The 25,794-nt window shown below is 43.1% G+C and overlaps 2 protein-coding genes and 1 long non-coding RNA gene across 7 annotated transcripts in view; 2 read left to right on the top strand and 1 right to left on the bottom strand.

The window, feature by feature from the left end:
- NIN (ninein) overlaps window positions 1-11,982 on the top strand; it is a 112,294-nt gene extending 100,312 nt beyond the window's left edge. For both annotated transcript variants that reach the window (XM_039534982.1, XM_039534985.1), the window contains 2 exons: window positions 5,353-5,466; window positions 7,848-11,982. In XM_039534982.1, the coding sequence (XP_039390916.1) occupies window positions 5,353-5,466; window positions 7,848-8,057 (324 nt within the window). In that variant the 3' untranslated portion in view covers window positions 8,058-11,982. The remainder of the gene's footprint in view (window positions 1-5,352; window positions 5,467-7,847) is intronic.
- On the bottom strand, window positions 639-12,273 carry LOC120403639. The gene is made up of 4 exons (XR_005597633.1): window positions 12,229-12,273; window positions 9,624-9,804; window positions 5,327-5,454; window positions 639-767 (listed from the first exon to the last, which is right to left on the bottom strand). It is a non-coding gene; the product is annotated as an uncharacterized LOC120403639 (long non-coding RNA).
- A 2,319-nt stretch (window positions 12,274-14,592) lies between these two features.
- Window positions 14,593-25,794, top strand: part of SAV1 (salvador family WW domain containing protein 1) — a 33,838-nt gene continuing 22,636 nt past the window's right edge. Inside the window, exons 1-2 of one of the 4 annotated variants that reach the window (XM_039539108.1) lie at window positions 14,593-14,647; window positions 20,346-20,786. In XM_039539108.1, coding sequence (XP_039395042.1) covers window positions 14,608-14,647; window positions 20,346-20,786 — 481 coding nt within the window. In that variant the 5' untranslated portion in view covers window positions 14,593-14,607. Of the gene's footprint in view, window positions 14,648-15,662; window positions 15,957-16,308; window positions 16,416-20,345; window positions 20,787-25,794 lie in introns of those variants that run through there. The other 3 variants (XM_039539106.1, XM_039539110.1, XM_039539109.1) reach the window with 3 other exon arrangements.

The following is a 25,794-nucleotide window of genomic DNA, read 5'->3' as shown; positions in this document are numbered from 1 at the left end:
CTGAGACCAAGCAGCTACAACACAGCGTACAGTTATGCTTGTCTAATTATTCACTTCATGCACCAACAGCCAAACAAAAGTATTTATGGACCTATGTTTCAGAGTATCTCACTAAACTTAAAAAAAGATAGATGAAAATATTTTGGCTAGAACTTGTTATGGTAAGTTCTACTTACTGCTAGATTTTATATTAAATCCCTCTGGAAAAGTCCCCAGTCCAACTACATTATATACTGCTTCCTACATGATATGTAATTCTAAAATACTGTTTTTAACTGCAGTGTATATATAAAACTCCTTCTATTGAGATCCTTTTGGAGCTTCTTCAGGTAAAATGTAATTCTATTTGCAATTCCCTCCATAATGGATTCCATTATTCTATAGAATTTTAAATAAATAAGCAACTATTCTCTGGGAAAAAATACTCTCCTCCAGCCTCCCATTAATGCCCCACCCCATGTAACAAAGTGGCTTGCTTATGGGCCCTTTCAGGGTTCAGTATTTTATCAAAGTGACTCTTGGCTAACACCCATTCACCCTTTTTAAAATATAGGTCGAAACTGGCATTTTAAACTAACACTGTTTGTATTTCCTTGCCTATGACTGCTAATTACCAAAATGTCTCCAAATACCTTTCTTTGTGATCTGCTGCCTCCCCTTCCCAACTGCTCCAGGGAAATTGCAATGCAGTGTCTGATTTTTGCAGGTATTCTGATTGCAGTAAATTATTGTTTCAGCTGGCTTGTGAGTTACATTGCTGAAGAAAACTGGCAAAAGGAGGCTGATTACTAACATTTCTGAATAGCCAGAAGCCTGTAATCTACAACTATAATAAAGGAAGCAAACTTTGGGCTTGGCTACACTTACAAGTTGCAGCGCTGGGAGTTACAGCGCTGCTCATGCAGCTGTGTAAGGGCCAGCGCTGGAGTGTGGCCACACTGACAGCTACCAGCGCTGCAGTGTGGCCACACTTGCAGCACTTTCCAGCGCTGTATTGAGAGGTGCATTGTGGGCAGCTATCCCACAGAACACCTCGTCCAGTTTTGGCGCCGTTTTGGCGCTGAGTATTGTGGGAAGGGGAAGGAAGTGTGCGGGTCATTCCGCTTCCTGTTTGCCAGCGCCCCGTGGTGCATCGCTTCACATCCCAGCATTCATTCCGGCAGCGTTTGGCGCCATTGTGAGTGTCTTTCTGTTACTCTCTGTGAATCGCGATTTCTGTGGCAAATGGAGCCCGATCTGCTGAGGACTCTGCTGATGAGTGTCACCAGCACAACACGTTTGGCAGTCGAGCTATTCCTTCAGCTCCAAAGTGACAGTGAGGAGTCCGACGATGATATCAATATGGATTTGTCTGCGCGTGTGACACTAGAGTGCTTGCGGCATTCACGGAAATGCTCAGCACCGTTGAACGCCGCTTTTGGGCTCGGGAAACAAGCACTGAGTGGTGGGATCACATCGTCATGGAAGTCTGGGATGACGAGCAGTGGCTGCAGAACTTTCGTATGAGAAAAGCCACTTTCATGGGACTGTGTGCTGAGCTCGCCCCACTCTGCGGCGCAAGGACACAAGATTGAGAGCTGCCCTGACGGTGGAAAAGCGGGTGGCTATTGCAATCTGGAAGATGGCAAATCCAGACAGCTACCGGTCGGTCGGGAACCAGTTTGGTGTGGGAAAGTCGACCGTGGGAATCGTTTTGATGCAAGTTTGCAAGGCAATTAATCGCATCCTGCTAAGAAAGACCGTGACTCTGGGAGCGTGCAGGACATTGTGGATGGCTTTGCACAAATGGGTTTCCCTAACTGTGGAGGCGATAGATGGGACGCATATTCCTATTCTGGCCCCACCTGGCATCAGAGTACGTAAATCGTAAGGGGTATTTCTCTATGGTTCTCCAGGCGCTTGTGGATCACCGTGGGCGTTTCATTGACATTTACACAGGCTGGCCTGGAAAGGTGCATGATGCGCATCTTTGGAACAGTGGCCTGTTCAGGAAGATGCAGGCAGGGACTTTTTTCCCAGACAGGAAGATCACAGTAGGGGATGTCGAAATGCCCACTGTGATCCTTGGAGACCCCGCATACCCGTTACTGCCTTGGCTCATGAAACCCTATACAGGGAAGCTTGACAGGAGCAAGGACCGGTTCAACTACAGGCTGAGCGGTGCAGAATGACTGTGGAGTGTGCTTTTGGGCGTTTAAAGGCTCACTGGAGATGTTTGTATGGGAAGCTAGACTTGGGGAAAGCAGCATCCCGCAGTTATAAGCGCTTGCTGTACCCTCCATAATATTTGTGAAGGGAAGGGTGAAACATTCAGTGAGGCATGGACCACCGAGGTTCAAGTCCTGGAGGCTGAATATGCACAGCCAGAGAGCAGGGCTAATAGAGAGGCCCAGCACAGGGCTTCAAGGATTAGGGATGCCTTGAGGGAAGAATTTGAGGCTGAAAGCCAACAGTAATGTTTGCTGCCTTGCATGGGAGTGAATTGCACTGCTTACACTGTTATTCTATTATCCATAATAATAATATGATTTGCAGTGCCTCTTTCTTTACTGGGCTAAGGTGTCTTTCACTATCTGCTATAATAAAGACTGTTTTCAAAGCCAAGAATTGTTTTATTGAAAAGAAAAAAACTTCCTTGACAGACAGACAGACACACAACATTTCATTAACACAAGAGGGCAAGGGTGTGGGTTGGTGAACTGTACAGTCACAAGTTTGCATATGCCATGTCTGGATTGCTGTTTAATGAATCCTGCACTTCAGGGTGCATATACTGCATGGTGATGGGGTTGAATGCAGAGGGTAAGGGTGGTGGTAGGTATCAGGGCTGGTTGGGGAACGACAGGTGTTGGAGGCAGCTGGTGGTGGTAAGAGCCTGGATGCTGGGGAAAGGTGGTTGGAGCTGACATTGGGGCACAAGGCACAAAGGACGGGCGGGTGGGGAGTAGCACGGTAGTGCTCTGCTTGCATGGCAACGAGTGACTCTATAGACTCCGCTTGGCGCTCCAGGATGCTTAGCAGCCGCTCCGTGCTTTTCCTCTTGGCCACTGCATTTCTCTTTGGGTCCTGCTTTCTTTCTCTCGCCACTCCTTCAATTCTTTTCTCTCTGTAGCAGAGTGCTGAAGAACAGTTTTCAGCATGTCCTCTTTGCTCTTTCGGGATTTTTCTCAAATTTTGAAGCCTCTGTGATGTTGAACATCTGGGCAGTCCAGTCAAGGTCACTGTACACACAGAAATGACAACATTTAACACGGGCAGCATTGTATCCACTATCTCCAGACATGAATTGTTACACTGAGGAGTTCTCACTTGCAAGTTCTCACTTGCATTCTTTATCCCAAAAGGAAAACACAACAGAAGCCACGAAATGGTGAGTGAGGAGTGGGGCTTGAGTGAGAGGGGAGCTGGTTGCTTGGGTAATCTGGAGTGCTAGAGGGTTGAGTGAAGATGCAGATGCAGGGGTGATCTTATCTCCCTATCTCTTCACTAAAGAGTCTCCCAACATTTTTCACAGGACTTAATCCTGGAAGATGTTTCCCTACTGCAGTCACTAGGGAACAGCGGGGGGCTCTTTTAGAGCAATGTGGATTCCGCCCGGGACCCTATGCGGTGTGCCTGTGTTCAGAAATGGTCCCCTGGCCGAAGAGTGGCGCGGACGCGTCACCGTCACTGGGACAAGGGACACAGTGGCTCTGCCTATAAACCTGCGCAGGCATATTGCCCACGCTCTGGATGAAGCTTTGCTGAGATAACTGAAGCAGATTACCGCGACGTGATAGACCACATCAACGGGCTATTCCACATCTAGACGCTGCCATGCATGCATCCATAACCCCCCTTCCTCTCCAGAAACATTACCACCCAGAAAATAAAAGCCGCTTAACGGTACACCGCTCCTCTGCATGTCCTTCTGCAACTGATGGCTGCTGCTGCGATTGGGTAATTTCCTCCTGGCTTGAGAAGAGCTCCTGGCTGCATGCCTCCAGGAATCTGCGGTTTCTTCCCCATCCCAGGAGCTTCACTCGCGGTTTCCTCTCCCCCGCAGCCTCCTCCTCCTCCTGTCCCCAGCCTGCTCAGAAGTGTCCATCGTTACCCTGGGATTGGCAGTGGGGTCACCCCAAGTATGTTGTCCATCTCCACGTAAAACGGCAGGTCGTGGGGGCGGATCCGGATCTGCGATTCCCCTCTCGGGCTTTGTAATAGGCACTCCGCAGCTCTTTAACTTTCACCCTGCATTGTAGTGCGTCCCGTTGATGGCCCCTATCCAGCATGTCCCTTGATATCTGCTCAAAGATATCGTAATTCCCTCGGCCGGAGCGCAGCTGTGCCTGAACAGACGCCTCACCCCAAACACTGATGAGGTCCTGCAATTCACCTGTGCTCCATGCTGGGGCTCGTTTGCGCGTGGAGGCATGGTTACCTGTAACCTGTAACTGATTAACTGATTGCACTCCACACCTGGCTGCAGCAAACAGGAAGGAGATTTTAAATTTCCGGGGCATTTAAAGGGCGGGTCACCTGAGGCAAGAGCAGTAGAGTGCAAACTGATGTGCAGAGTGGCTGAACAGGAATTCTGGGATAGCTCCTTATTCCCTGGAGGACAGGTAAAGCGCTGGTGAGTGTCCACACCTGCTGAGCAGCGCTGGTGTCACCAGCGCTGCACTCTTATACCCCAACCCGGATGGGTTTTCAGCCAGCGCTGCAACCAGGGAGTTGCAGCGCTGGTTGTGCCCTGCAAGTGTGGACGGGGTGTTAATTGCAGCGCTGGAAAGCCTCCACCAGCGCTGCAACTTGTAAGTGTAGCCAAGCCCTTTGGGGAAGTAGCAAGTCCCTCCATTTATTTTTAAAGACTGAAGGTTGTGGGGATTATTTGACCTTAAAGAGAGACTGTCAAACTTCATGCCTTAAAGTTTCAGTTTACTACAAATATTTTACAAAATAAAAATAGGTTCGTATGATTTTTGTTCCCCTGCAGTAGTGAACCCAAATGCAACAGAACTTTGTCTAGACCGTGAGAACTGAAAGCGAAAACTGTCAGGTCTGATTTTCATTGCCTAGCCTGAGTGAAAAGCAAAAAGTACATATGAAAGTAAACTAGATTTGTTAAATTTAATAATCTAAGGTATTGCTAATAAGGACTCTAAAAATTATTTTAATGTTGACAGTGTCCCTTTAGAGGAAGTGCATAAGTATTTGCCTACACAAACTGCGTAACAGATGTGAGCCCATCTTTTAAAACAGACTCGTATTGGCTACCAAATCTGTCTCCCAGCACGGTATCACCTGAGAGGAGACAAATAACAATTGATGTGTCTTTGTGACTTACCTCTCACATAACTGTTCACCTTTTAGGGGGGCCATGCTCAGCTTCTAAAGATGATGGAAGAACGTATGATGGATGTTGAGCAGAAATTGAAGCTTGTGAAGAGGCTTCTCCAAGATAAAGTGAACCAACTGAAAGAACAAGTAAGCCTTACCATTCCTCTCCTGGGATCCCACATACCTTGTGTACACAACTTAAGCGAGCAAAGTATGCCAGATTCTACTTTTGTTCAAAGTAGATTGTAAAAGCCCTTTATGCTTTTGATCTAAAACACAGCACGCTTGACTAAAGATTCTGAGTTCAGCATCCACAATTTGTTATTAATTGACTGGGAATTATGATTGCTCAGTACCTTGCAAGACCTAAACCTGGGAAACAAACCTCTCCAATTTGGGAGAAGGATCTTAACTGAAGAGTGGTTGTACATGGGGTAAGAGGGAGAACAAGGTACTTTCCCAAAGATTACACTTTGGGGGTGTTCCCTCCCAAGGATTTATAGCACGTGGCAGGGGAAAAATTTACCCAGACACACAGCAGGGTCTTTGCTCCTGTTTTCCTTTATTAGGATACAAGCGTTTTCTGAATTACCTAAATGTTCATCTCTTCCCTGTTGGAAAAAATAAAAATGCCCATGAATTCCAATGAGCTTTTTAGCAGTCTCACTAAATAAATTACACTAACATTCAAGTTTATTTCACAATTCAGGGCTGAAAAGTGTACAAATAATATCTCTGATTTGAGATATAATAGATGAAAACAGGCAAATGCACTGCATGTAGATTGGTATATTGAGCACGGATGTGTACTTAACTTTCCTCACCATGTCACAAATGTTGTGTTCCCTTTCAATGCACGTAGGAGTTCATGGTGAGTGAAAATCCATTCCCAAAATATGATTTTAAGTCTTGTATATGATTTACGTAACTTATATTTCTACATTCAGTCAAACAATTTTACATTTTGGGGATGTATTAAATCAGATTACTTGAGGGGAAATGGAAAATACTTTCCTTACTGAATAGTCAACACATTTATTTAAAAAATGCAATTTTTGTTGCAATATTAGATTTAAATAGCTGAGACAATTTGTTCCTACCTCATATTTCCCTCATGACAGAATCTATCCACCCAAAGCTGGAGACGACTAGTTTTAATTAAATTTAGTCCCACAGAGGCAGCTTCACTATACAAGTGAATGAACTGCATCTTAAACCCAACAAAGCTTCCAAAGACTCAAAACACAAGTCGCTAGAGGAGTCAAAAAACTAAGATCTCCCCTTCCTCAGGAGATAAGATGGTCCCTGGGTTCACTTATTTTATTTAATTTTTACTGATCTCTTTTGAGGGAGCAGGGACTGGTAGACATCTCCAGGAGTGACAGAGAGGACTTTCTTGAGCAGTGGAAGGAAGATAAGACGATTTGGTGTCCTGAAAGATCTGAGATATCTGGTAGTAAATTTGCCTGGCAGATTAATATGGCCAAGCATAAGGCTAACCATTAAATTCAAGTACATAGTCTTTGGACAGAAGAGAATCCTGAGCAGACCAAGTCAGTTGTTCAGTTGAACAAGGGATTTGGGACAACAGTGGTGTGGAAGGCCAGGCAGGAGGAATTATCGTCATTGGTGGCAGGGCCGGCTCCCAAGTTTTTGCTGCCCCAAGCAGTGGGGAAAAAAAAAAAAGCCACGACCGCCGCCGCTTCATTCTTTGGCGGCAATTCAGTGACAGGTCCTTCCCTCCAAGAGGGACTGAGGGACCTGCCGCCGAATTGCTGCTGAAGAGCCGGACGTGCTGCCCCCTTCCATGGGCCACCCCAAGCACCAGCCGGCCCTGATTGGTGGGCTCATCCCTGGAGTTCTGGAGTCACAGTTGCAGCTGGACTCTCCTGTAAAGTGGGCAGATTTTACTTACCCACTCATGAGGGAAATGCAGTACTGACAGACAGGGTCCAGCTGCCTTAACATAGCCCCAAATCACCCACAAAAGGGCTGTTCTCAAAGGAATAAAGACAGAGTACTGGTGCACTTCACCCACTTATATAGGGAAAGCCTGTGTTCCAGAACTTTCCATCACAGCTGTATCTGTGGGACCCAGTGGACGTGTCTAATTGCAGTCGTCTCCCCCTCTGGACTTGATGGGTTCTGGTGTATGAGAATTTACCGAGCCTTAAAGAATTGGGGCATGGTTCTACAAACACTTACATGCACTAACTGCATAAGCAAGGGTTTGCAGATCTTGATTTGTGGACCCATAATATCTGACCTTCTGCACAGCCTCTTTCCACTTTCAATATACTAGTAGTGCCCATAAACATTAGGAAATGTTTCATTTATAAGACGTGAAAATATCCAATTTGGTGTATCCTTTTACTGTGGATGATTTCATATAATCATGCACTACATGAATGCATGGATGAGGGTGCTCACAATAAATTGAACCAGCAGCTTGCCTAAACACAGCTCTGCTTTCACTTGTATCTCTTCATACATAAAAAGCTGGGAGTAACTTTTATATATATATTTAGCTTTCCAAGAATACTAAAGCAGATGCAATGGTTAAGGATCTCTATGTTGAAAACGCACAATTGCTGAAAGCTCTGGAGATGACAGAACAGCGACAGAAAACTGCTGAGAAGAAAAACTACTTCTTAGAAGAAAAGATTGCCAACCTCAGTACAATAGTAAAGAACCTGGCATCACCATCTTTGAATTCTACTCCTCAACTAAGGTCATAGCAAAGCCATAAGTATATTCAGAAGCTCTCTTGCACTTTACTAAAATGTTAAGATTTCAACTTCTCACTGTGCTGCCTTTTTGTATTCTAGATGTTAGTTAACAGATATCCCAAAGTAGATAGTTTAAAGTTAAAACCTAAACTGATAGCTGCCAACAAACTTCTGGTTGTGTTCCTAAACCACCTTCCTGCCCAGTTTTGTCAACTACCCTATTCAGGATTGTAGAAAAGACTTGGATCTGTGATTCTATGTAACTTAACTTATTTTAACTGCTTTATTTTTAAATATATACTCTGGTTTTACTGTAGTGAATTAATTTGGTAACTCATGTCTACATTGAAACCTAGGTCTAAGGGAAACCTTTGCAACTTAGGTCTCAGTTAGGCTGCAAATAGATTCTGGAGTTTCCCTAAAGCAGTATGCTTCAACTGATGCGCTAGGTTCTAGCCCGTTGATCAGTGGCTGTTTCTTTCCAGGGTTCAGCTTCCCAATGGTGGTTAAAACTTGGTAAATCGAATGCTGCCATTTAACTAAACATAGCAGTTTCAAATCCTGAGAAATGTCCCATGTGGTGAGTGTGATAATGACTTACACAGCTGCAATTAAACACTCCTTTACAAATATGTTAGGGGCCTTAAATTAAAACAGAGGAACAATCTCCAAACAGAAAGTGATGTGGCTTCTACTTGAATATTTAACTAGGCAAAGCACTGAAATGTATTTATGGAATAATCCTGTATTGGCAGGAGAATGGAGAAGAGGACCTACATAAACTTTAGTCTGTAATATCTATGGCAATGATCCTGCAATGGGGTCTACTAACATAGACCTCTGATGACCATACAAACTTCTATTTGGTGTCAGTGGGACTCTGTACAGACAGGTCTCTGCTAGTGGATCCTGCTACAGGATCTGAGTTTGTGATTTTAAGGTTATATTTGAGGTCACCTCAGCAACTTGGAACGATAGCATAAACTAGCTTCCTGCACTACTATAAATATGGAACTTAAGTCTGTGTATGAAGATAACCACTTATTCAAGCTTTAAGAAACCTTGTTTATGAAAAGAATGATAAACCAAACTGTATTATCTAATACGACCAGATAAAAATAGACTTAAGACGATAAGATTTTTAAAATGTGAATTTAATACTGGTGAGAGGGGCCAGGATAAGACTGGAAGATGTGTTGTGATTGGCACAATCTATATGAGGGCTTGAAGGATCAATTGATAAAGATGAGGGGGGCCAGTTTGGCCACCGTAGTGGAATTTGGAGGAAGGGTTAAAAATGTTCAAACTATGTATTTAAACCCCTGTCTCTGAGACTGCCAACAAGGTGCCAGTTACGGTAGTGTTTGTGACATGCAACTGTCCACAAGGAACTGAAATGAGAATGTCAATTCACTTGCCACAAGCCACTAGCCAGCCTGCAGAGAATGACTTTCAGTTTATACTGATTTAGCCAGGTAAAGCACTGATTTAGAAAGCCAGTGAAGCACTGTCAAGACTGTTGTACCTAAAAGGTTACCTATTAATTGGAGGGTGGAGGGATTGGATAATAAATACCTGGTGTGACCCTTGTACTGCCAGTCTGCTCAGTTCCTTTATGCAGACAATATTGTGAATGTTACAAGAATCCAGAGAGGTTTGTTTTCTTGCTGTGTACAGGAATGGAGCATAAGGACATGGCAGAGAAAATAATCACCATGAATGCATGTCCGATGATCGAAAATTCCACACTAGTTCCCTGTGGAAAGGGTGTAATGAATATACTGGGTTTTATTTAAAAACAAATATCAGCTTGCAGTGTTTACATTTTAACTCTTAAAATTTGAAAAAGATTTGTTCAATATACCTTAAAAGGTAGAGCAATTACAATGATAGCACAAACATATCTAGCACTGCACAAAGCAAGAAAACCTTAGTTAGAAATTATTTCATGACTGTACTGTGCTGTCCCTTGCCACTCTCAATCTTCTGTCTTGGCAGATGACAAGCTCTAACACTTGCATACACCATTTTTACATTGACTGCAGGAGCGGTCTTTTATTATTGCAAATTACATTGAAGTAAATTGGTGTTCCCTTTTTAAATTCCAAAGAGTATTTTGCTTATGCTAATATTGACCACTTAGCTTGGTAAGTCACACACATAATAAAGTTTTGATGCATGGGCAATTGGACTAAAATGTGTGTTGACAATAAGGAAATTGAGCACAAGTCTCCAAGGTTATGTCAAGCTTAGGAAAATCGGCAGTATTTTTAAAATGGCAGAGTAGATAGAATTCAGCTGGCTATGGTCATCCTAGAAAAAGGTGTTGGCTAACATTTTTTAATGCACTATATTTTCCTAGACTAGACGTGACCTAGGGCGTGTCTACACTTACTGGTAGATTGGCACTGCTGCAATCGATGCAGCGAGTGTTGATGTAGCGGGTCTGGTGAAGACACACTAAATCGATGGGAGAGCACCCTCTCATCGTTTTGTGTACTACACTTCTCGGGGAGGTAGAACGGAAGTCAATGGGAGACGCTCTCCCGTTGACACAGCACAGTATAGCCACCGTGGTAAGTGGATCTAACTACATCGACTTCAGTTACGTTATTCATGTAAATGAAGTTGTGTAAGTTAGATCGATTTACAGTGGTAGTGTAGACTAGCCCCTAATGTTAACATATGTGGCAAATTGTCAGACATTATGGGGATATTGAAGTAGAGATTGTCCTTAAATTGCTGCGTAATTAAATAAAATCTCACGTGGATGCTTTTTTAAAAGAATAGACTCCAAATTTTTACTTTCTGGCACTTATTTCCTCTTGGATTTAAAAAAAAAAAAAAAAAGCACTAATCAGAATCAATGTCAAAAAAGGGGAAGCTAGGATTGGTAACTTTTGTTGCAGGGATAGTGCACAGAGGTTGATTTCTCCCCCTTCCTTTCATGTATTTAGCTTCAAATAGTAATCCCACCACTGAGGACAGTTGGCAGGTGGGGGCCATGAGGGAGTTCAACCTCCCTTGTTCGGGCAAAATTCAAGGTTACTACTTTGGGGTATTTGTGTGAATAAAGCGTTCTCAAAAGTGCCCTTTGACGTTGCACCTTCCAGAGCTATTAAATGCTGCGTAGAGCATCTGCCAGAAGGGTTGCTTGAGAAGCACTTTAGGCACTTTCTCCCCAGATGGTCTGCAGTGGTGAAACTGAGGACCCAAACTCTGATGCCCTGTCAGTGAAATGTATGCCTGACCACTGCGCTGGCAGTTACTTGCATACACTTTTTTTATCATGCATTTGAGCCAACGGATATACACCTATGAAAAGTATTAAGTATTTATAGTCTCTGATGCCTGAATATCATGTTAGAAGCCTGGGTGTACCATATAAGCATTTTTAAAATGCCAAAGTCTGTAATAGCAAACTCATGTATGCTCAACAAAACTTGAAGTACTAGGCCTCAATCAAAACAATGGGTCTTGCCAATTAACAAAGATAATATAACAGTGTTTTAAAAAGTATTACCATTGTTTCTTACACCATGCTGTGTGAATCACTGTGAAGATAAGTGTTTTGGAATTGGGTTGTTGGTTTTTTTGTTTTTTTTTTTGGTGGAGAATATATACAAATTCATTCCAAACAACTTGAGGGGTTGTTTTATATCTGCACAGTTAAGGAGCTGTGTGTCAATTTGCATTGGTAAAAAGTATATACAGTATTAGCACTTTTTCCTCAGTCAGATGAGGCTGAATTTAAATTCAAAGAAAGGAAATTTTGATTTTTGTCAGAGCAAAGGGATTTTGTAACCCAACTGACATTCGCTATTTATGGCTGTTGCATAAAATGATTTAAAGGAACAGTGTACTTTAGCAAAGAACAGCAAAATCCTTTGGTAAATCTAAAGGAAATGACGTTGTTATAATTGCATTCTGTTGCTTTGCTGATGTTCAGCCCTCTCACCCATTAATAGCTTCCATTCCCACTAAATGTCAAATGCTGTAATTAGTAATAATTAACTTCTGTAGCGATGAAGACTAGTGGGTGTATTTTTTATCAAGTTTGCATTGTATTATATCTGTATAATATACTGTATTACAACAGTTGTCTTTATACCATCATGTAAAACAGAAAAAATGAACCAACATTTATACAGAAATTAAAAATATAAATTACTGTACTCACGACTTGCTCTTTTTTTCCTTGTATGAAAATATTTGAGTATTTTGCTGTGGAGACCAATAACTCTATTCAGTTGTAATTCATATGCCTGTACTAATCAAAGCTACATTTTTAACTGGGTAAAATAGTAATAAAAATTGACAGGTTTGTAGTTAATGATAAAAACATGAATTTTCCGTTATGAAAAAAATGATAAACCAGTTTATGGAGGAAAAAAACAATAATGAACCTACCTCTTAATTTATATTTACTCTAGCCTGTTCTCATCCTCCAGTGTTTCCCTCCTTAATCATTGTTACCAGTCTAAATATTTTTATTAAAAAGTTAATCTTTAATACACAATTATTTGATTGTAAAAATTATTAAAATATTCAGAATTTAGGATTAAATTTACCTCAAGTTTTGTTTGTGTATGACTTCAAATAGGCTTTTCTGTTGGTAACAGATTAATGAGCTTCCTCTAATTTGCACTGCTGGAGGGTTGGTTTCTTCTTCGAGTGCTTGCTCATGTCGATTCCATTCTACGTGTGTGCGCACTCATGTACAGTCGGAGATTTTTGCCTTAGCAGTACCTGTAGGGTCGGCTGTAGCTCCCTCTTGAGTGCCACACTCATGCACTGCCGACCCTACACCCTCTCAGTTCCTTCTTACCACACTTGGGGCTTGGCTACACTCAAAACTCCAAAGCGCTGCCGCGGGAGCGCTCCTGCGGCAGCGCTTTAAAGTGTGAGTGTGGTCGCGATGCCAGGACCGGGAGAGAGCTCTCCCAGCACTGCAGGTACTCCACCTCCCCGAGGGGATTAGCTTACAGCACTGGGGCACTGTTTACACTGGCGCTTTACAGCGCTGTAACTTGCTGTGCTCGGGGGAGGGGGGTGTTTTTTCACACCCCTGAGCAAGAAAGTTGCAGCACTGTAAAGCGCCAGTGTAACCAAGTCCTTGGTCCTAGTGCCTTGTCTTGGATCGCAAGAGCATTAGCAGTTCTTACAGTCCATTGTTCTGCCTCCTTTGTTGTTAGTTGATAGGTACTTAGTTAGACCTTTAAGTTAAGTGTTAGAGTGGTTGTTTAGGAGTTAGAGTCCCAGCTGGGACTTCGCCTCAAAGCCGGGCATGCCCCGTTCCCCAAGCTTTAAGCAGGGGTGAAAGTAACTTACAGGACTTACCGGTACTGCCGGAGTCATGAGGGGAGCGTGGCCTCATCCGGAAGAGGTGGTACCTCCCAAGATTTAAAGGCCCCGGGGCACCGGCTATGGCTGGGAGCCCCAGGGCCTTTAAATCAACCCGGGGCTCCCAGCTGCAGAGGTGGCTGGGAGCCCCCGGGGCTCCAGCCACCGCAGAGCTCTGGGCCCTTTAAATCCCGGCCCCAGCCCGGCTGCTGGAGCTGCGGGCAGGATTCAAAGGGCTTTGGGTGCCCCACAGCCATGGGAGCTCTGAGCCCTTTAAATCCAGCCCAGCCGCCGGAGCTGCGGTCCGGCATGGTGTGGTCCGGCACGGTGTACTGGCTCTTGTCAGTATGCCGGACCGGACCAGCTTACTTTCACCTCTGGCTTTAAGCCATGTTCGTCATGCAGCCTGCCCATTAGTGACCCCATGAGAGCTGTTTAAAGTCTTTGGGGGAGTCCCACAGAAAGGATAAGTGCAGATCTGCAGAAACTTTCACCCTCAAACTCATGCATTCCCTAGACGTCTGGAGGGCGCTAGCCTACACTGAAAGGACCAAGCCATTCCGCTAGTCAACGCAATTGTTCATCGCAGTGGCCAACAGGATGAAAGGTCATCCAGTGTCCACTCAAAGAATTTCTTCTTGGATCACTGACTGTTTTCGCTGCTGCTACAATCAGGTGAAGGTGCCACCTCCGCGATTGTCACCGCCCACTCAACCAGAATGCAAGTCTCTTCGGCAGCTTTCCTAGCCCAAGTGCCTATCCCAGGACATCTGTAGGGTAGCCAGCTGGTCGTCTGTCCACATGTTCACATCCCATCATGCACTTACCCAGCAGGCCCAGGACAATGCTGGCTTCGATAGAGCAGTACTGCAAGCCACTGAACTGTGAACTCAGAGCCTACCCCCGAGGATACTGCTTGTGAGTCACCTAGAATGGAATCAACATGAGCAAGCACTTGAAAAAGAAAAAACTGTTACCTACTTTTTCGTAACTGTTGTTCTTCAAAATGTGTTCTCATGTCCATTCCATTACCCGCCCTCTTGCCCCTCTGTCAGAGTTGCTGGCAAGAAGGAACTGAGAGGGCATAGAGTTGGCAACATCTAATATACCAGCACATGAGCAAGGCACTCAAGATGTTACAGCCAACCCTACAGCTACCGCTAAGGCAAAAATCTCTGATGACTGTGCATGTGGGTGTACACCCACCTAGAATGGAATGGACATGAGCCATCTCGAAGAACAACAGTTACAAAAAGGTAGGTAACCGTTTTTCTATGCCCTTTTTGATGCTGGTGTGCTGTGACCATTGCCTATTATACTGACCAAATATTCTCATTGTTCCTTGTGCTTCCCTCTCTGTATCCATTTGTTATCCCTTGTCTTACACTTAGATTGTAATCTCTTTAGGGGAGGGATTGTTTTTTGTTGTGTGCATGTCCACCACCTAACACAAGAGTCCTGGTTGCTGCAGTAATACAAATATGCAGTTTGCATCCCTCAACTAGCTTTGCACCATGCCCATAAGGTAATAATTGGAGATATACCAATCTCCTAGAACTGGAAGGGACCTTGAAAGGTCATTGAGTCCAGCCCCCTGCCTTCACTAGCAGGACCAATTTTTGCCCCAGCTCCCTAAGTGGCCCCCTTAAGGATTGAACTCACAACCCTGGGTTTAGCAGGCCAATGCTCAAACCACTGAGCTATCCCTCCCTGTTCTCTTAGCCTAGTTGGCTCTTGGTTTTCACTGTCAGAGGGGTGTGTTCATGGGGGGGAAGGGATAGCTCAGTGGCTCGCAGAGCAGGTGCCCAGCCCTCACAATGAGACGGGGCTTGTGCTCTAACTGACATAAAATGTGTGTCCTGTGTGTTCCCTTTCTGCCTCTTTCCTCCCAGGGCCTTGGCTGGGCCCTTTGTCTCTCCCAGCCTCCTCCCCTCTGCCTGGGCTGGGCCCACTCCTGCCCCCGCCTTGCGTGCTGGTCTCCCCCCCGCCACCCCCGGGGTCAGGACTGGCCTGAGCAGCCCAGGCCCTGCAGCCAGAGGCGCCTGTCCCCGAGCAGCCTCCTGGGGCAGGGCCACCCCTGGCTGGGGGGAAGGGCGCTGAGGGAGCTGCAGGCTCCTCCCCCTGAGTGTGGCTCCGCCCCTCCCGACCCAACGGCCACGGAACCCTCTGCCCCCGAACGCTCCGCGCCGATCCTGTTGGCTGCAGCGGCCCTCCCCGCCGCAGGGGGGCGCTGTCGGGCGGCGGAGGCGGGCGCTGCTGGTGTCCCACAGGGCTGTGCGCGGAGGGGCGGCTCCGCACATGGCTCGGCTGCGGCCCCGTTCCCTTCCCCCGGCCCTGAGCGCGCTGCCCGCTGGCGCCGCGAGCGGGTGAGCGCCCGGGGCCCGCGCGCCGCCCTGCGGGGATGATGCAGCCGAGCGCCGGGGGCCGCGCGGAGTGAGGGGGCCGCGGGCCCGAGCCCCCCGGGCGGGGGGATGCTGTCCCGGAAGAAGACGCGCACGGAGCTCTCCAAGCCGGGCGAGGTGCAGGGCAAGTACGTGAAGAAGGAGACCAGCCCGCTGCTCCGCAGTGAGTGTCCGGGAGGAGCCCTGGCCCGCGGGCTTGGGGGGAGGGGGTGAGGAAAAAGCGGGGTCCCCCCCGGGGACATTGGGGAGCGGGCCCCGGTTCTGGGACAGCGGGGAGCGCCCCCCCGGGGCATTGGGGAGCGGGCCCCGGGAATGGAGTCATGAGGCAGTGTGGAGCGGCCCCCGCAGAGGTCAATGCGGAACATGCCCCGGTCCTGGAGTCATGGGGCATTGGGGAGCGGCCCCCCCCCGCGGGTAGTGGGGAGCGGCCTCAGGCCTGGAGTCCTGCCTGGGGGGAAGAAGACCCCCACCACCACCCACCCCAAGAGGTGGGTAGGGGCCTATAGTGACACCCTGCCCACCTGATGTGATGGAAAAACCTCTGTTCTTTGACTGCAATTGAAGGGATCCTTATCAACTTGATATGTAGGATCCTAGGGGATAGCTCAGATGCATGTGAAGGGTAAGAAGTATGTGCCAGTGTACATAAATTGTACATATATGAATTGTTGGTGTTTGCTTTTATTTTAAGGATACACTTCAGGGAAGGGACTGTTTTTCTCCTGTGTTTTGTTTATACATTGCTGAGTGTAATGGGCACCAATCCCAATATAGGGTCTTTTGGGCACTACCACAATCTGAATAAATCAAATAAAAATTAAGTCTGTTAAAACTTTTGAGGTACTACACCTGCCTATAAATTCTCTAGCCAGCTGGGTTGGCATGGTATTTACCAGAGATGGTTTTTACCAGCTAAAATCATGGTTTTTACTGCCCTGGGAAAAACGATTAGTACCAATTTAAGGTATTTTCAATTTTAAAAACTGTTTTGTTAATGCACACCACATAACACTTAGTTTTATGTGGTGTGCATTGTACCTATTAAAATTGTGGCTACATAAGGCAGAAGATTCAGAGATTAATTTTGGGTTGTACAAACAAAAAGTAAAACTGCAGTGGATGTAATACTAATACATGTAACTATAATAATGAGCATCAGAATGTCTGTACATTTTTGGTTTAGTTGTGTGACTCATCAATTTTCAATATTTTATAAACAAAAGTCAAAAACGTTTGATTATGTGAAAATGACAGTAATGCAGAGTTGTGGGCTTGAAGCATTAAGCAGTCAGAAACAGCAGAGTTTCAGACTACCAGTCTAGTTCCACTTGGCCATGCAGAATTCTGTAGAAGCCCAACTTTGATATAGTGGATAGACCAGGGGTAGGCAGCCTATGGCACGGGTGCCAAAGGCAGCACGCGAGCTGATTTTCAGTGGCACTCACACTACCTGGTTCTTGGCCACCAGTCCGAGGGGCTCTGCATTTTAATTTAATTTTAAATGAAGCTTCTTAAACATTTTAAAAACCTTATTTACTTTACATACAACAATAGTTTAGTTATATATTATAGACATAAAAAGAGACCTTCTACAAGTGTTAAAATGTATTACTGGCACACGAAACCTTAAATTAGAGTGAATAAATGAAGACTCGGCACACCACTTCTGAAAGGTTGCTGACCCCTGGGATAGACCAACTGTTCCTCAGTTTTCAGTGGATATATCCAACATTTGCTATGCTTGCAGAACTTGCTGGACACTGGTGCAATTATTTTTCCCTGTTTAACCCCAGTTTAAGCCAGTTTTTACTAACACGTGGTCCTCCTAAACTAGTTTTTCCCAGGAAATTGTCAACCCTACTAGCCAGCTTTTTAAGGTTTTAAAATATTCTCCCCTCCATTAAAAAAAAGAGTTTTTTTTTCCTTGTTGCTGTATGGAAAACCTGTGTGAAAAGGGGAAACTGTCTATATACAAGTGTTGTCAAATGCACCTTGTAAACAAACTTCTCTAATCTCTCACTTCCAGTTGTAGAAGACAGTATCTTCTTCACACAGAAGTGTGATTTTTATTTGAGTTCACAATGTTCCTTTAATAACTTGTTCATATGAATTGGAGCGGTTCGCAGCTCTCCTAAAGTCAGTGTTCTTTTTTGCAAGCTAAGGCTATATCTTCATTGCCAAAAGAGCAGGGGGAGGAGGAGGGTTATGGTAAGATGACTAATGTGTGATACTTATCTCACTGTAAAATCCTAATAGAGACAAGGCATGTGTAGTTTCTTTACCAGGAGGTAGCTAGGCAAGGTCAGCACTGTACCCCCCACCTGTCGGTGATCTCCTGACTCTAATAGGATTTTACAGCAGGCTAACTAATCTAATTAGTTAATCTATGATAAAAACACATCTTTTTTTTAGCCGTAAAGACAAAGCCTGAGTGTGACAGCAGTGCATCATGTTGTTTGAACAGTTACCTTTGCAACTGCAAGAGCTGAAAACATACTTTTGGGAAATGAACTTTGAACTCTTTAGGTTGTGCTCTTCTTTTGGAATGTGTTTTAGTTTTAAAATTTAAAAACTGTTACACAAATTCAGTATCATACTGTAAATTATGAACTAATCATTTTAGTCATCTTAGTAAAAAGAGTTTAAAAATTCTGTTCTCAGTGTAACAATAATCTGATAACCAGTTTTGCATGTACAGCTCAAAAATGGCTGAAGATATAAAGTAATAGCATGGTATTACTGTATTACCCAGTGAGAGAGGAGACAAACTAGATTTAAAAATAAAAGGTATAATATTTTTAAACCTGTAAAAGTTTAAAGTTGTCTATACATCAGAAATGTTTTCAATGTTTTGTTGTGAAATAACAAGCCATTGTGTGCTCTAGTGTCATAGCACTTATGGCAAATTATTTATTCATTGCATCTACTGAGGTGTAATTTAAAAGACAAACTTTAGAAACAGTTATTGAATACATTGGCGTATTTTTCCTTCTGAGTGAGGCCTACCACTCTGCGTTGGTGTTTAACTTGATAGAGGCAAAATGGTTTAGATTCTGAACCAGTATAGCAATTAATGTTCATGTCTTATGGTGGTTTCCTTAAAGCTGAGCTATTAAATGCTATGATACATTAATGTAACATTAAGGTTGAGAAATTAAGCATTCAGAATTACAGCATTGCTAGCTAGGCCATGTTATATAGATACAGTAAAGTATAGGTTCTATTCCTGGGTGTGTACCACAGACTTCCTGTGAGACTGTGGGAAAGTCACTTACGTACTCAGTCACTGTAAGTACGTACTCAGTCATTGTAAGTACATAAATGCAGACCTCATGATAGGGCATTAGATTGGGAGTTGAAAGATTTGAGTTCTGTTCTGCCACTGATTTGCTGTGTGACTTTGGAGAAGTCACACGAACTCTGTATTTTGATGGCAAGCTGTTCTGGGCAAGACCTGCCTCTTACTATATGTGTATATGGTGCTTCAGTCTCAGTTGGGGTCTTTAGAAGCTAGTGAAATGCAAATAATTTATGTATGTTGCATTTGTACCTAGAGACGCTGTTGTGCTAGTCACTGTACAAACAGAGTAAAAGCCTCTCTTCTAAAGAGCTTACAAGCTCATTAACTTATCTTTGCCTCAATTTTTCAATCTGTAAAATGGGGATAAGTTCCTTAGATGGATGTTTTGAGGCTTACTAGATGCTTTGAGATTCTTTTGTGGTATTTGAGATAGAGAAATGAAAAGCAAGGTGAGCCGGTACTCTGAGGTGGTACTGAGATCTCCCTCAGGTGTTGGGCTGACTAGTCCTTACTCACGTGCTCCAGGGGTCTAACGGATCACCATGTGTGGGATGTGGAAATAATTTTGTCTCAAGTCAGGTTGGCAATGACCTTGAGGTTTTCTGCCTTCCTCTGCAATGTGGGGTGTACAGGTCATTTGCCAGGATCTCATTTAATCAATTTCCCTCCTATTGCTAAGGCCTTGGGCATTTGTACCTTCTGATCCCTCATGTTGGCGCACAGTAGTTTAGTCTCCTATGGGCTCTAATAATAATTGGAGATATACCTATCTCCTAGAACTGGAAGGGACCTCGAAAGGTCATCGAGTCCAGTCCCCTGCCTTCACTAGCAGGACCAAGTACTGATTTTTTGCCCCAGATCCCTAAGTGGCCCCCTCAAGGATTGAACTCACAACCCTGGGTTTAGCAGGCCAATGCTCAAACCGCTGAGCTATCCCTTTATACTTATACTTTGGTACAATTCCGTATATTGGATTTAGTGTGCATGTGGCTGTAATGTGTTGGTGGCGTGTGATATATCCAAGGTCAGACTAGTTTATCTGATGGTCCCTTCTGGATTTGGAACTCTAACTGTATATTTGTTTAAAATGGCTGAGTTAATGTTACTGTGAAAACCTTAGCTTTGAATTTCCTGATTTCTACAATTTAATTTAGCATTACGGTCAACCAATTAGCATACCTATTTTGCACCTAGTTTGGACACTTTTTGTAGCAAAGTTTGTATTTAAATTACAATGTTTTACTCTTACAGATCTGATGCCTTCATTTATCCGTCATGGTCCGACCATTCCAAGGCGAACTGATATCTGCCTTCCTGACTCGAGTTCTTCTGCCTACTCTGCTGGAGGGGATGGAATAGTTTCTAGAAACCAGAGTTTCCTTAGAACTCCGGTTCAGAGGCCACCTCATGAAATAATGAGGCGAGAAAGCAACAGACTATCTGCGCCTTCCTATCTTGCAAGAAATTCGGCTGATGTCCCTCGGGAATATGGTTCTTCCTCCCAGTCCTTTTTAACAGAAGCTAACTCTGTTACAGAAAATGGAGATGCTGGTACCCGGTATTACTATGATTTTTATGATGGTCAAAGGAGGCATCAGCTAAGTGATCGTGTACATGAGAACTATAGATATTATGGACATAACAATGATCTCTTCCAAAGGATGTCACAGAATCAAGGGAGGCATACTGCAGGCAAGTGGTTATTTTAGATAATGCATGGGAAATATTTTTGGTATGGAAATATTTCTTAATGATGCTTCTGGTCATGTTTTTATTAATATTGCTCTATATACTCTAGTTCTCCTATTTTAATTACATTTCTGATACAAAGTTTGCTTGTTTATATTTATGGCAACCAGGAAAATAGGGTTGCATATATTCTGTAGAGAAGGAAAGGAAATGTGCATGTTTTAAAAAAAAAAAAAAAGACTATTTTTTTAAAGGTACTTTGTAGGATGGCTTTTTAATATTAAACTTATTTAACTCCTGACAGAATTTGGAGATATCTTATATTCACCAGGCTTAAGCTTAATATTGTATTTTTTTAACAAATACATCTATTAAACAGATTATACCATTCTCCAGAAGCCACATAGCCTTTATTTCTTTAAATAAAGTGATACACTTCTGAATTTTTTAAATAATTTTAAGTACACCTCTATCCTGACACAACACGGTCCTCAAGAGCCAAAAAATCTCACCACCTTATAGGTGAGACCATGTTATATTGGGTATGGTCTGGTACAGGACCAGCTTCCCTGGCGGTGATTTAAAGGTCCCAGTGCTCCAGCCACTGTGGGGAACCCCGGGCCCTTTAAATCCCCGCCCGAGCCCCGGCGGTGGTTTAAAGGGCCTGGGGCTCCCCACAGCAGCTGGAGCCTCTGTCCCTTTAAATCACCGCCCAAGCCCAGCTGCCGGAGGCCGGGCTCGGGCAGCGATTTAAGGGCCCAGGGCTCCACACAAATTCAGATATAATGCGGTAAAGCAGTGGGGCTCAGGCGGCACTTTAAAGGGCCTGGGGCTCACTGTTGCTTTACCACATTATATCCGAATTCGTGTTATATCAGATCGCGTTATATTGGGGTAGAGGTGTATATAATGTGTACTATCTGCCTATAAGTGACCTATTTTTCCTTACACATTTCAAGAGTTACAATGAATACTGTATTTTAATTGAGTGCAAAATGGAAGCCAAGTGAGTGGTATTCTAAGCATGGATTATGAAGTACTCTTTCCCCTTAAATTATGACCAGCTCAGCTCGCTCAAAATACTGATGAGGTAAAACTGTCACATAATTAATTTTGGCTCACTTGCACATTTTAATCCCCTTTGTTAAAATGCTATGAGAATTGACATGAATCATATCTGCACTCTTAAAATACAGCCCTGTGGTAACATTGTAGCCATTAGTTGGCTTGCTTTTGCCAACTTGCAGTAGACTTTTGCTGCATGAATTAAGTATGTATAGAATAAGGGATGGCCATAAATTGTGGGTTGTAGTTTTGTTTATAAACAATCTGAAGTCAGATACCACAATAAAGAGGATAGAGTGCTTTGTCTAATCAAAACCTTGATGGCATTCCAGCACCATAATTCTAGATTTCTCTGCTCTGTGTGCTATGGCACTCCTGAATAATTTTTGTGCGGTGTTTTGTTATGAATCTTCTCCTTACAATGGAAAGCTACTGAGAATCTGTGAAACTTGTACAGCATCTGTGGAACCACTCTATTGGTCATAGAAAAGTGACCTTAAAAAGAGAGAACTTGTATACTTATCTTCTAACATTTGATAAATATAAAACATCTTATACAAAGAATATTTTAAAGAAACTATTTTAAACTTTAAACATGAACTTAAGTGTTTCAGTGTGAAATACCTTCAGTTCGTCTTTACGTGTACACTCTAAGCAAAATAGTAAATCTGCTGTCTCTAAGAAAACAACTCTGTTATCAAGAATGTCAAGACTTTAAGGTTACTGACCTCATGTATGGAATTTTTAGCTTGACAGAGAAATGTTTTTGTTACAGAAAACTTCTTATTCAGTGAATAGTTAGGGGGAAAACTGAGTTCCAAAGAGTAATAATAGTAATACTGTTTAAAATCAGTAAATAATAAAGCTTTACTGTGAGGACTTTTATGCAGTTTCATTTTGGTTTTATTTGCTAAATGCTAAATAATACATCTGATATGTTTGAACAAGTGTCATCCATATAAGTCATATGTTCCTATTAGATTACAACCATCAGTTTTTAAAAACCCTATCTTAGGAAACGGTGAACCACGGCTGAAACCGTTTCCCCAAAGCAATATTGAAAATGGTTTAAGTGCTAATATAGGTTGGTCTGAACAGTTTTGGAAAACATTATTGATGCGTGGTGGAAGAGCAAAAGTCTTTGATACACTGGAAATAGAAATCTGGATTTCTTTTTATGTGATTAAAAGGGACACTGTCGGTTGAAATCTAGTTAACTTCCAAACCAAGTTAAAGGTAGTTGTTGGTTCTGTCTCTGGGTCACCCTGCCAACTTCTTGTGATTTTTACAGTCACATTTTTCTGTTTGTTTAAATGTTCTCTTCCCTGTAGCTATTTGAGACCTACACAAACAACTGCTGACAGAGGACTTTCCTCTCTCTGACCTTTTCACCTCTCTGGTTGCTGGAAAACAGAAGGGAGCTTCTAAATTTGGTTCTCTATTGTCAGTCATTCCCATATCTTTTTTGCTCCTAGCTTGACTGAGCATTAATAAAAGTGACTTGTCAATTCTACAGGTCTCCTGTGGCAGTAGTAGAATCAGGGATTAAATCTGCTGCTCTTAGTGTGAGGGGAGAGGCAAAAAAAGGACATTCTGTTCCTTTGCACAAAAGCACTGTCTCTCCCCGCCCCACCCCCAGCATGCAATTTTAAACTATTTATTTGATGTGTTTCATTGCCAGTGAGAATATGAACCCAATTTTTTTCTTCAGCTTCCTCTTCCTTTGTGTTTTTCTCAGCCTAGGTTGTAGTTGTTAGGGCTGTTGATTAATCGCAGTTAACTCACGTGATTAACTCAAAACATTAATCGTTATTACTCGCTATTTTAATTGCACTGTTGAACAATAGAATACCAATTGAAATTTATTAAATATTTTGGATGTTTTTCTACATTTACATATATATTGTATACTGTGTTGTAATTGAAATCAAAGCGTATATTATTTTTGTTTATAGATGTTTGCACTGTAAAAATGATAAACTGAAGAAATAGTATTTTTCAGTTCACCTCATATAAGTACTGTAGTGCAATCTCTATCATGAAAGTTAAACTTACAAATGTAGAATTATGGACAAAAAACTCCATTCAAAAATAAAAGAATGTAAAATTTTAGAGTCTGCAAGTCCACTCAGTCCTACTTCTTGTTCAGCCAATCGCTCAGACAAACAAATTTGTTTACATTTGCAGGAGATAATGTTGCCCACTTCTTGTTCTCACTTTCAGGTGACATTATAAACAGGTGTTCGCATGGCACGGTTGTAGCTGGCATCACAAGATATTTACGTGCCAGATGCGCTAAAGATTTATATGTCCCTTCAGGCTTCAACCACCATCCCAGGGGACATATGTCCATGCTGATGATGGGTTCTGCTCCCATGTATCAGTCTCCATGGCTTTAACTAGAGTTAAGTGATTACCTGAAGATTCTAACCCTCACGATTCCAGAGAGAGGCTTGAAAACATGACTCAAGTGAACCCTAAAGGTTCAAACCACAAGGCAAATACAGAGAATTCCACAATTCCTGTAAAAAAACAAAAACAAACAAAAAAAAAAACTCTAAAAATCATATTTGTTATTTTTAAGCTAAACAGTTGGGGTTGATATCTTCTTTAATGGTGCTTTTTACCTTAACCTTTCATCCCCCAGAGTTCTTTGTTTCTCTCCTATCTGATGTTCAGGTTCTCTTCTCAGTCCCTGCCTTTTCTTGCTCTCAGTAACTTTGTTTTTGATTGACACCTTAATGGTGGTGTTTCCCAAAATCTACCTCTCTACCTCAGACCCTTCCCTCTCCTAATTTTTTTATCTTTAGCTGCCTCTCTGATGTCTGAAACATAGGTACAATTGAGAGGTTATCTTTCCTCCCCTTCTCCATTCCTGCGTTAAAGCCTTTGATTGGTCCATGGTTAAAGCTCTGTCTGTGCTTCAGATTCAAGCTGGGTTATAACCATATCTCTTGAGTCATTTGTAATTGTAGATAAGCCATAAAACTGACTGACTTGTACATGAAAATCAGTGAACTTCGAAGTCACTTGTATGGGGTACTTTCAGTTGTGTATTTTCAGCCATTCAGGTATGTCAGAAGATGAAAATGATTAACATTACACACTGAATGATAATGAAAGCAAAAGATGCTGCTCATGTCAAATCATGACTCTTCATAATTGTAAACAAGGATTCATGGTTCATATAACGTGGGAAAGAGGAAAAGAAACAAGCAGTGAGGTTAATGGTCAAGTGGAAGGTTTATTTGGGAACCAATAACAGAAAGCTGGTTTAACAAGCCTGGTGGTGTTTGGAGAAAAAGAAATTGGGAAAATGTTTGACTTCTACATTATTCTTATCGTTTTAAACCACTGCGCTGATTTGACAATAATTTTATAGCAACACAGTTTTCACAGCTTGTTCTTGTTGATCTTGTTCCAGACTTTAAATTCCTTTTTTGTCTGGTTGTGGTGGGGAATGTTCCACCTGTGCTCTTATGCAAGGTACATAGTGGGAGTAAAGTCAGCAACTTTGGGATGGGTGGGAAAAGGATGGTATTTGAGTATCTAAGGGCTGCAAATCTAATTAATGATGAAAGTTGGTTTGGTAGTTGAAAAACCTACTGCCTCCGCCCCAAAACTAAACAGTTCTTTGTCTCCATGTCCTGTTCCCCATCCTGAGATTTCGGTGGGGGGAGAGATTACCTCACATCAGGTTTCTAGACCAGCTTTGGGATGTGGGTACTCAAGATATTAGAACAAAACACAAGCAAGTCTGAGCGTCTTATTCAATAGGCTGTATTTGTCTTTCAACCTTTTCATATTGGTCAAGGACAGTGGGATCTAAAACTGCTCCATCTTTCCGGCTCTGCATCAGATGAATAATAGCACGCTGAGGTTTCCTGCTCAATCCCTTCCTCACACACACACACACCCTCCTTCTTTCTAGCCACTCTGAGGTCTT

This window comes from Mauremys reevesii, linkage group 4, assembly GCF_016161935.1.
Source record: "Mauremys reevesii isolate NIE-2019 linkage group 4, ASM1616193v1, whole genome shotgun sequence".
Classification (NCBI taxonomy): Eukaryota; Metazoa; Chordata; order Testudines; family Geoemydidae; genus Mauremys; species Mauremys reevesii.
Note: the sequence above shows the minus strand (reverse complement) of the source record. Positions and strands in the feature narration are given on the sequence as shown.